Source organism: Brassica napus, chromosome C2 (genome assembly GCF_020379485.1).
Source record: "Brassica napus cultivar Da-Ae chromosome C2, Da-Ae, whole genome shotgun sequence".
Classification (NCBI taxonomy): domain Eukaryota; kingdom Viridiplantae; phylum Streptophyta; class Magnoliopsida; order Brassicales; family Brassicaceae; genus Brassica; species Brassica napus.
Window position 1 is genome coordinate 3,402,223 of NC_063445.1, and position 10,216 is coordinate 3,412,438.

At 39.1% G+C, this 10,216-nt stretch overlaps 2 protein-coding genes and 1 non-coding gene across 3 annotated transcripts; 2 read left to right on the forward strand and 1 right to left on the reverse strand.

Annotated features, from left to right (window-relative positions):
- Positions 1–1,336: 1,336 nt before the first annotated feature.
- Positions 1,337–4,739, reverse strand: LOC111202820 (GTP-binding protein OBGC, chloroplastic). Its single transcript, XM_022695814.2, has 6 exons — positions 3,639–4,739; positions 2,565–2,838; positions 2,195–2,486; positions 1,943–2,108; positions 1,759–1,867; positions 1,337–1,664 (listed from the first exon to the last, which is right to left on the reverse strand). Exons 1-6 carry the CDS (start codon positions 4,703–4,705, stop codon positions 1,566–1,568), a joined length of 2,007 nt encoding a protein of 668 aa, XP_022551535.2. The 5' UTR covers positions 4,706–4,739; the 3' UTR covers positions 1,337–1,565.
- Positions 4,740–4,839: 100 nt separating this feature from the next.
- LOC111202822 (probable serine/threonine-protein phosphatase 2A regulatory subunit B'' subunit TON2) lies at positions 4,840–7,856 on the forward strand. Its single transcript, XM_022695816.2, has 12 exons — positions 4,840–5,099; positions 5,250–5,341; positions 5,499–5,561; positions 5,633–5,731; positions 5,825–5,983; positions 6,060–6,131; positions 6,249–6,381; positions 6,467–6,531; positions 6,644–6,719; positions 6,830–6,931; positions 7,007–7,199; positions 7,468–7,856. Exons 1-12 carry the CDS (start codon positions 4,952–4,954, stop codon positions 7,712–7,714), a joined length of 1,449 nt encoding a protein of 482 aa, XP_022551537.2. The 5' UTR covers positions 4,840–4,951; the 3' UTR covers positions 7,715–7,856.
- On the forward strand, positions 7,271–7,388 carry LOC125582836. The gene has a single exon (XR_007320281.1). It is a non-coding gene; the product is annotated as a small nucleolar RNA snoR104 (small nucleolar RNA).
- Positions 7,857–10,216: the final 2,360 nt, after the last annotated feature.

Here is a 10,216-nt window from a genome sequence, read left to right on the forward strand (position 1 = left end):
CGTAATAAACCATAATCATAACCTAAATTATGTTCGTGCTCCCATGTGCCCCTTTCTTAATTTCTACATATTTGTTCTAAAGAATTCTATTATAGAATGAGGTATTATTATTCAAAATCATATGTTATTGAATATATTTTACTCGTTTGCAAAATTAAAAATATGGTATATATAAAAATATATATTTTCCAGTCGTATCAAAACTTGAAAAGAACGATTTAAAGATATCAAAGGGATAAATGTGACAAAATTATTTATCAAAAAAAAAAGAAAACGAATGAAAATATATGGTTTTTATTGCGTGTGTGTGTATATCAACGACCAGGACTTAGTAACTGCAGCGAAAATGATATTTAATCACTACATTTTCCATAAGTACTGTATACTCTTAATCTTGTTGTGGTCCAGTCTGGTTTAAATGGCAAATTCATTATAAATTAAATTGTTAACAACAGGTATTACATTATAAATTAAATTCAAAAATATGTCGGAAAGTCGAAACACAAGAACCAAACAAGGTAAAAAACAATAGGTAAAAAACAATAAAACATTATAAACCAAAAGCCATTTCTCAAAAAAAAAAAAACATTATAAACCAAATACAATTAGATACTTAACCAACGACCAATCAGTAATAGACAAGTAAGCTACAAACAAGCCCCACCGAACCTAGTATGTGCATACTATGTGGGACACTGTCGATGACACGTAAGACACTGTTGCCGCACGCGACAACGAGGAAACAATGTAAGCATGGGACCTACTAACTAATCGAATGCTCTACTTACGTGTCGCGATCTGAAGGATGGAGCGAAATGGAGACACGTACGGCTACGATTTTCTGAAGAACAGAGAGAGAAGTGATTGTCTGTTTTGACGTGTTTGGTCAAAAAGAAGATCTCTCTCAGTACGGACCGTCAGATATTTGATTGGACGGTTGAAAATCAATTGAGAGTGATTTTCTGTCAAATCTTTTTAGACCATGACCCTCTCCCCGTTTCTTCTCTTCCTGTCTTTTTAAAATATACCGGGGGTTAAACCGTGCCGGTTTTCACATCTGTTGCATAACATTACAAATCTCAAATTAAGAAAATGATAAACAGAATTTATCAAATTTAGGTGGTGTTATTTGTTTATGCATTTTAATTGATTTATTTACAAATTCAATAATTTTTTTAAATGAATTTTAGTCAATGTTTACAAATCTTAAGATTTTTCCGCAGATTCATGTCTTTGTATTTTTGACAAAAATTTCATCTAAAATTTCTTAAATCTATTATGTAATCAAATTCATTAGTGAAACATATGATTTGAATTAATATTTAACATAGAAATATAGAATCAATAACATATGATTTCACCATAATTTTTGAAATTAAACATAAATATAATAACACTTGAATTAGATTAGATTTCAAATCAATTAAAATAGGAAAACCAATAACCCCACTAATTTTAGTTGAAAATATTATATTTAAACATACAAACATATCGATTCAATGATCTGCAACCTGTTGGTTAATCCACTGAACCGGAAACGTAATCATATTCACTTCTCGATTGGTTCACTTCCATTGAGGCCATCTAACTGAGTCTGTAGAAGTCTTGTTCGAATTTGTAGGACGGCTCGAGCCATTGGCTGAGTCATGCCACACCAACTCCATCTATCCACAAACACAAAAGATCGTGTAACTTTTACAATCAGCAAATCTAAACCACTTTTAACATACAAAAACATTCAGAGTAACTCAGACAAACCTCTCCTATGATCACGTTATCCCCTTCTTTAACGCCCATATTCTTCAGAGTTTTGTTCACACCACAAGCCTCGAGCACGTGCTGAAACCTTTTGTCTGAATCCATGTACCTATACCAAACGACATCGGTTAGTGACACTTGATTAGTTAGAGTGTATTAATCTTGGTTGTAGTTTAACTCATACCTCCAGTTAGTCATCTGGACAAACCGTTGAAGCCCGGCTCCAACCACATGCCAAGCTCCTGTACCACTATCGCGGAATATCTCAAACTCATTAATGGCTGATCGTCGTTCCTTATCTATCTTCTTAGCTACATGGTCCAGATTCTCATTTGCTTGATCATACAACCCTATAGCACAAATGAAATGAAACAATCAATACACTGAATAAGAGCAGTTTCGTTCTAATATCCCAAACTAAAAGTAGAATCAAGACCTTTGGGTTCTGCATTGGCTTCTCTGTACTTCTTCAGTAGTTCATAAACGCTGGAGATGACTTCATGTGTGCCGTCTCTTTGTACTGCACTCATACAAAAAGGCTCAATCCCGCGGGCACGTAGAGTTTCCCTAAACATTGGCCACTTCTCGTAAGCATCCGGGAGGTCAATTTTGTTGTACGCCACTACGTAAGGCTTCTCAGCGATCTCAGGACTGAATAGTTCAAGTTCGAGACGAACAGCTTCAAACTCAAGTTCAGGTTGCGGAGCTGAACCATCCACAACATGTACCTTTACACAGACAAAAGAAAAGGCTCTTTGTAGACAAAGAAGTATAAAGTTTGAATCTAAAGATGATTTGTTTTATACCAGTGCGGAACATCTCTCGGTGTGCCTTAGAAACTCATGGCCTAAACCGAAGCCTCTGTGAGCTCCTTCAAGTAAACCGGGAAGATCTGCTACCACCATTGTCGAGTCGTAATCAAATGAAACCACACCGAGGTTGGGAAGTAGTGTGGTGAATGGGTAGTTTGCGATGGTGGGCTGCGCGGCACTTATCACGCTCAACAATGTGCTTTTTCCTGCGTTTGGAGCACCTACAATCCCCACGTCTGCAACCAGCTTCAGTTCCAAATCCAGCCACCTATTGCAATTTAAAAGTTATATTTATGATCAGAGCTTTCCAAGAAAAAGGGATCACATATTACATTTTAGAAAACAGACAAAGTCTCATGACTCTCCACCAGTGTGGAAGTGTTTGGATTCTAAGACTACTTAATTCGATCTAAAGCTAATCCTTTATAAGAAAATATCAACAGGAGCATTACTACTTGTATAGTCAGCAATGGAAGATCTCAAAGAATCCTGTATATCTATATACAATATCTTTGGATACTGAGCAACTGCAATAAGACTAATTCATCTGAGTTAATTCTAAAAAAGCAAAACTAACCGGAAGATCATATGAAGGCAACAATACTCAGTTACATGTATGAATCAAACTTTACCCAATAATAGAAACAATTGTTCTAAAAAATCAGTCGCAAATCGAGCAAAATTTTTTTCAAACCAATTTTAAAAATATCGGTCTAGACTTAGAAAAGATGGTCTACGCGCCCGCCTAAACATTAATCCAGGGAGCCTAACTACCACCTAGCGATTTTTTTTTGAACATTGATAGAAACAGATATCAAAGAATGTCCTTGAGCCATGCTCCTAAACAAAAAAAATGAAATTCTTGGATCCTTAAACTACATAGCTTCTATGATTGGTTCATCCTTGCAAAAACTAACAGAAGGAATCCATGATGATTAAGTCCCAAACATTACACATGACAACAACATTATTTGTTCGTAGACCAAATCAATCAGTTCCCAAGACTTGTTCCATCAACACCCTACAAACAAAACCAACTCAGAAATAAAAGAAAACACACACACTTACATTTCAGGACCTTCTTCACCATTCTCAGCAATCCTAGGAACCTTATTCATCCCCGACTTAAACGAAGCATTCCCTCTCCCACCTCTCCCACCAGGCATCAACAACGCCCTCTGCCCCGGATACAACAACTCCAAAAGCACCTCCTTCTCCTCCTCCTCCTCCCCTTCCCCCTCACTCCCAACCTCTTTAGCCTGTCTCACCACCGTCCCAGGAGCCACTTTCACAACAACATCAACCCCTTTCGCACCGCTCTGCATCTTCCCTCTCCCATGCTCCCCACGCCCCGCCCTGAAATGAACACTCTTCCTAAACGGCAACAAAGAGTTCATCGACCCATCAACTTCCACATACACATTCCCTCCCCTCCCTCCGTCTCCACCCGAAGGTCCCCCGAAAGGAACGAACTTTTCTCTCCTAAACGCCACAACACCGTTCCCTCCATCTCCTGCCTTTACAAATATCTTGGCTCTATCAAAACACCTCATAACTGCAGGAACACCTTTCTCCTTAACCCCAATCTCATCCTCCTCCTCCTCTTCCTCCTCTTCCTCCTCCGCTTCGCCAGAGAAACATATTGCTTCTCCATCTTTCAATCCAGCTCTCTCCACATCCTCATCACCATACTCAAACACTTCATCATCAATTGATTCAGAGCTTCCTTCAAACACATCTAATCTTCTGTAATTCCCCCATATATCATCATCATCATACTCCTTCACCTCTCTCTCTCCATCGTTCTCCTCCAAAGTCTCAACCTTTTCCTCAACCCCTGCGACGTTCGACTCCGAGAGCTTCACTTCCTCGGAGAGCTTCAGGTAAGAGGAAGATAGCAGAGAGACGTCGGAGAAGTCTTCTCTTGGAGGAAGCCGCGTGTAAGTAGTGGCTTCACCTCCCGCGTCGGGTCTATCGCCGCCTCGAGATTTAAGCTCGAGTTCGCGTTGGAGATTGGCCTTTCTGAGGCTTGAGAGTTTGCTGGGTTTAGCGGAGATCTTGTTCTTCGTCGTCCTGTTGGGACGAGATAGAGCTTGTGGAGTGACGAAGGAACAGCTTATGGATATGGAAGCCATTTTTTTCGTTTCTCTGGGAAAATGATTTTAAGTTTCAACGGGGTTTAATGGATTACACATTTTTGTACTTAATTACGATTTTTTAAGTAATGGGGGCTATAATGAAAAGTATTATAAAGTTGAGGACTTGTATTTGAAAAAGTGAGAAACTTTGGTTACCTTTGAAGCTTTGGATCTTGTAGATCAGAGAGTTTTGAAAGAGAGAGAGTTTCGCTTCAGGGGTTTAATCTCTCTCTCTCTGATTCAATGTATAGCGGATCTAGCGATGGGGAGAGCCACGACACAACACCACCGACGCAGAGGAAGATCCCTCCGGCGTCTTCAATGCTTTGGGTTAGAAATCTACGACGGTATATTGGCTCCGGCGCTGGATTAGGATCCGAAGCTCTAATGGGTATGTCTTAAAGTTGCTCTCTTTCGTTTCTCTGTAGTAAAGTCTGAACCTTTATTCGCTTCTCCAGTTTCGAAATGAGTAAAGTTCCTGAATTTGGAAATGTCGCTCTGTCTATGTATTGAATTGGGTTTGTTTTCAATTGGTTTGCAGAGCTTGAAACGAAGAGAATCTTGCTCGAGATATTCAAGGACAAACAGCAGAAAAACCAAGAAGCAGGAACTATACCGAGTTTCTATAAGAAGGTATGTCCCTTGTATGAGTGCTTTACTCTATAGTATGATTGCCTCATGGCACTACCCGGTTTAAACTTGCATTGTTAGTACACACTTTGTAAGAGTTGGGTTTCCTTTGGTGTTAGTGTTATACAATAAGATTTTGTTTCTTTTACTCTTTGTTCAGAAACCAGAAGAAGGGTCGATTAGTGGAAGAGTCCAGAGGCTTGCAAAATACCGGTTCTTGAAGGTTGAGATTCTCCTATTACTTTAACAGAAGAAGTTTTTACTCACTTCAGTATGTTGATTTATTTTGTACAGAAACAATCGGATCTTTTGTTGAATTCTGATGATTTGGCTGCTATGTGGAATTGTTTGAGAGAAAATTGTGTGATTGATGATGCCACCGGTGCTGAAAAGGTATATACGAATAAAGTTTTTGCTCCAGAGTTGAGATTATGTTTATCTACGTTGATAGTGATTCTGATATTTGCTAAATCTTTGTCCATATAGATGAACTATGAAGACTTCTGCCACATTGCCTCTGTATGTACTGAACAAATCGGCCCCAAATGCCGTCGGTTTTTCAGCCCGTCCAATTTCATGAAGTTTGAGAAGGATGAGGCTGGACGGATTGCTATTTTACCGTTCTATCTTTATGTGATGCGCACGGTGAGTATCCTTGCCCTTTACTTTAACCAACTATAGTTTATAATTGTTTTGATATCATTGGTTCATCACTGTTCAGGTGTCGCTTACACAAGCTAGGATTGATATGAGTGAGCTTGATGAAGACTCTGATGGTTTCCTTCAGTCTCATGTAAGTACTTTAAGTTTAGAATTGGCCCAACAAGCTTTAAGGCGTCCTCTGACCAACAAATGGCGCTGATTATAATCTCAGATTCTTTACAAATAAGTCTACTTGCTGTTATTACAGGAAATGGAGTCGTATATTCTTGGTCTAATCCCTAACTTGGCACAACTAAGGGACATGCCGGAGCCCTTTACTCAAATGTATTGCCGCATAGCTTCTCAAAAGTTTTTCTTCTTCTGTGATCCCCATAGGCGAGGTAGGTACTAAAGATATATAATTATGAGGCAATGAGAAATTTGCCTAATCTAGTGTCTAATCATCATGTGTTACATTGCGTGCAGGAAAAGCTTGTATTAAGAAAATACTGCTCAGTAACTGTCTACAGGAACTTATGGAATTGCATCAGGTCAGTTTAGTTGAAGGATTAGTGATAAGACAGCTCTGTGATCGTATATAGCTTTCCATTCTCAGTCAGAAGCTGCATTTTACTGATTGCTCCCCTGGTAACTCTACGTTAGGAAAGTGAGGAGGAAGTCACAGACACAGAACAAGCTGAAAATTGGTTTTCTTTGACTTCAGCTCAACGTATATGTGGTGCGTGTGAAGTAATTGTTGTAATACCTGCTGATAAACTGGAAACAACTCTCGTTATGTCTTGTGAAGAACTCGATGTGTAAATTGATGAGTTTCTTTTTCTTCTGCAGATATGTTTCTTGCACTTGATAAAGATTGTAGCGGATCGCTGAGCAAACAAGAACTTAAAGAATACGCGGATGGGACACTAACTGAAATTTTCATCGAAAGAGGTAAACTTCAATTACTATAGTCACCAATAGTGATCTCAGACAAGCTGAACTATAGTATCCTTTGCTCTTTTATAGTGTTTGATGAGCATGTACGCCGTGGCAAAAGCGGATCAGGCAATTCCCGGGAGATGGACTTCGACAGCTTCCTAGATTTCGTTCTTGCTTTGGAGAACAAAGACACTCAAGAGGGGTTGACATACTTGTTCCGCTGTCTTGATCTCCAAGGGAGAGGCTTTCTCACTACGGCTGATATTCACTCTCTTTTCAGGTTAATAATGAGTTTCTGTCAAGTGATTTGAATTAGTAGATTTTCCTTTATAGACATGGGAAGTAAAAGAAGGATAGCATCAAAGAGTTGTGATGTTATCTGATACAATCTTCCTAAATAAAAACTCTGCACTTCCTGCTTGCGGTAGCTGAGCTTTGTTCCGCGTGTGTCATATCTGCAAAGACACCAGACACACCCTTGATGCGTGATAATTCTATCGTCTCTCTTCTAAATTACTGTCTCAAATCGCCATATGTTGAACTTGCAGAGATGTTCACCAGAAATGGATAGAAGGTGGGAACTATGAGCTGTGCATAGAGGACGTTAGGGACGAGATCTGGGACATGGTGAAACCGTCTGACCCATTGAAGATTACTCTGGATGATCTCTTGGGATGTAAACAAGGTGGAACTGTTGCGAGCATGCTAATAGATGTGCGTGGCTTCTGGGCTCATGACAACCGTGAGAACCTTCTTCAAGAAGAAGAAGAACCACCTGAGGAGGAGTCGCAGTGATCATGTCATGTTATAATTAAATGGAAAAATGGCTGTTTATATTGTTACTTGTTTTCTTCTGCTTGGAACCTGATTTGATTTACTGTAATTTCTGAAGTTCTTTGTTACATTAATACACAAAACATAGAGAGGGTTTTCGTTAGTCTTGAGGATTACAAAGTGCAAGTCTTATGGTTCTTGTCTTGTCTCTGGACATTTGTCTGTGTTTAGACATGGAAAGGCTTTCTTGGTGTAGCAGCTTTGTTTTCCAGAGACTGTAATCTTTGTTCCAGATGAAACACTTCAAACCTGCATTCACCTCACGTTTAGAAAAATCAAAAATGCCAAAACGCAAACCGGTTGTAATTGATTGATGATGGTGATACCTGCAAAACCAAGAACATTTCTTGTTGAATTCAACTCCTACAATACAAAACAGATGCTTATGATGCGATAACTTGAGACAGAAACTGTTCTTACAGACGCAACGTTTCTATTACAGTTCCAAGTCCAATTATTTTCCTAAATAAACCCCAGCGTGATTGTGCTTTGATATTCTTTGAAAATATTACAATGCACAGAATCAGAAAATCTAACAACATTACAATTTTCCGATACCTCTACACAAGGCTATATAACCTCATTCGTTTCCTGCTACTCGTTTCTGCATACTCATCAAGTGCAGATTCTGCTCCTTCTCCTTCTTCAGTTTCATTTTCTGCTTCTATGTTTATGTCCATTCCTTCATCAGAAAAGGCAGTGTCATTATCCTTGACATCATCCTCACACCTCACTATCTACATCTTCATCCGCTTCATCATCAGCACCTTCATCTTCCTTTTCTTCATCCTCACCACTTGCATTTTCATTGTTTGCCTCTATGTTTATGCCCCTACATCCTTCGTTCACAGACTTGTGATGCACTCTGGAAGAGTCTTGAAACCATCACCGTAGAAATATAATGATATAGGAGATGTAAGAGGCTTCTCGGGTAGACATATCGGCAAAATGTAGTCAACGTCGAAGTCTGATTATAATCTCCAACTCAAGTCAGGCCCCCACTTGATTTTTGCTTCAAAAAAGTTGGCATAACTATACTCAACATACTCACCGGACATACTAAAGCAACCGGTACACAGACAAAGAAGCTCAAGATTCTCCAACTTAGAAATGTTTGGAGATATATTTTTCAGCTTCGCGCATTCATTCATAATTAGTTTTTGCAGACGAAATAGCTTCTCAACCCATGGAGGAACCTCCTCTATCCCTGTCTCGCTCAACAATGCTGTCAGAAACATTTGGGAATTCGTTGATGTTTGTACACCCTGAAATATCCAATCGATATAGACAAAGACCAAGTGCTGGTTGATGATGGCATCTCCTCTATCGGAGAAAGGCTCATATCTAGGTTTTTCAAACTCGAACAATATCTGAGATCTAATTCCTCGAGATTGATTAACCTACCCATAGAAGATGGGAGCTCCTTCAAAAGCAAGCAACCCGTTAAGTTTGAAGACTGTAAGCTTAGTGGCATTGCCAATAGAGCTTGTGAGCTCTAACAAACTTTCGCAGTCAGAGAGATATAATTCCTCGAGACTTGTTGCTTTTGAGAGATCTGGAATCTCTTTAAGATACTTAGAGTAACTCAAATCCATCGGATTGAGGCATTGGAGAGGCTATACAGAAGAAAAAAAACAAAAGAAAAATATGAGTTCTAGAGAAATGACTAATCGCACTATACACCCAATAAATGCTGAATGTTTTTACTTGGATTCCCTCCCAAAGCTTCTCAGAGTTGCTATGTTGCATGATTAGTTCGACAAGAAACTTGCCAGAGAACTTGGAAGGCCAAATTCTCAATGGACATCTAAGCCAATCTATAAGTCTGAGTTTGTTGGGAAGACAGTTGAGGCCCTCGGGTATGCATAAGGGTGGACAGTCGACTTTTAGAAACTGGAGACTATATTCATCCCATCAAAAGCGCTTTTACTTATATGGATTTCCTCTCCCCATGAAGTAAACAATGATATGCCTAGAAGATTTCCAGTACCCTAAGAATAAGATTATTCAAAAAGAACTCATAAATCTCAGCTTAAAAAACCCAAGGAAATAGAAGACATGCATATGTAAGAAAAAGAAAGAAACTTACCGTATTTCCTTCAAGTACATCAAAAATCTCATTGGCATCCCACAAGAACTGTCTCTTTCCAGGCTCCTCCAAAGACTGTTTCTTGACAATTTCTCTACCCATTTGTTTCAGTAATCTATGCATCCGTATGAATCCGTATTCTATAGATATAAGAGAATTGTGAGCTAAGACTTCAAGCCCAAGCTTAACGTCCAAACCGCTCTTTTCAAGACACTTCTTAACGCGATCAACCTTGCAATAAACAAAGAAACATACAATATGCAGGAAAAGAGCTTTATCTTTATAACTTAAGTTGTCGTAGCTAAATCTTAGAGTTGATTCGATTTCTGTGTCGAGGCTAGACCTGAGCCTTGGTAGTGAGTTTATCCAGTCCT

Bases quoted from the DNA above. Each gene is read 5' to 3' on its own strand.
- LOC111202822 (XM_022695816.2), top strand. From the start codon at position 4,952: ATGTATAGCGGATCTAGCGATGGGGAGAGCCACGACACAACACCACCG. The intron at 5,562-5,632 runs GTTGAGATTCTC...TATTTTGTACAG, and splicing joins CAAAATACCGGTTCTTGAAG to AAACAATCGGATCTTTTGTT. The intron at 6,932-7,006 runs GTAAACTTCAAT...GCTCTTTTATAG, and splicing joins TGAAATTTTCATCGAAAGAG to TGTTTGATGAGCATGTACGC.
- LOC111202820 (XM_022695814.2), bottom strand. From the start codon at position 4,705: ATGGCTTCCATATCCATAAGCTGTTCCTTCGTCACTCCACAAGCTCTA. The intron at 2,839-3,638 runs GTAAGTGTGTGT...AAATTGCAATAG, and splicing joins GGTGAAGAAGGTCCTGAAAT to GTGGCTGGATTTGGAACTGA. The intron at 1,665-1,758 runs GTTTGTCTGAGT...GTTTGTGGATAG, and splicing joins ATAACGTGATCATAGGAGAG to ATGGAGTTGGTGTGGCATGA.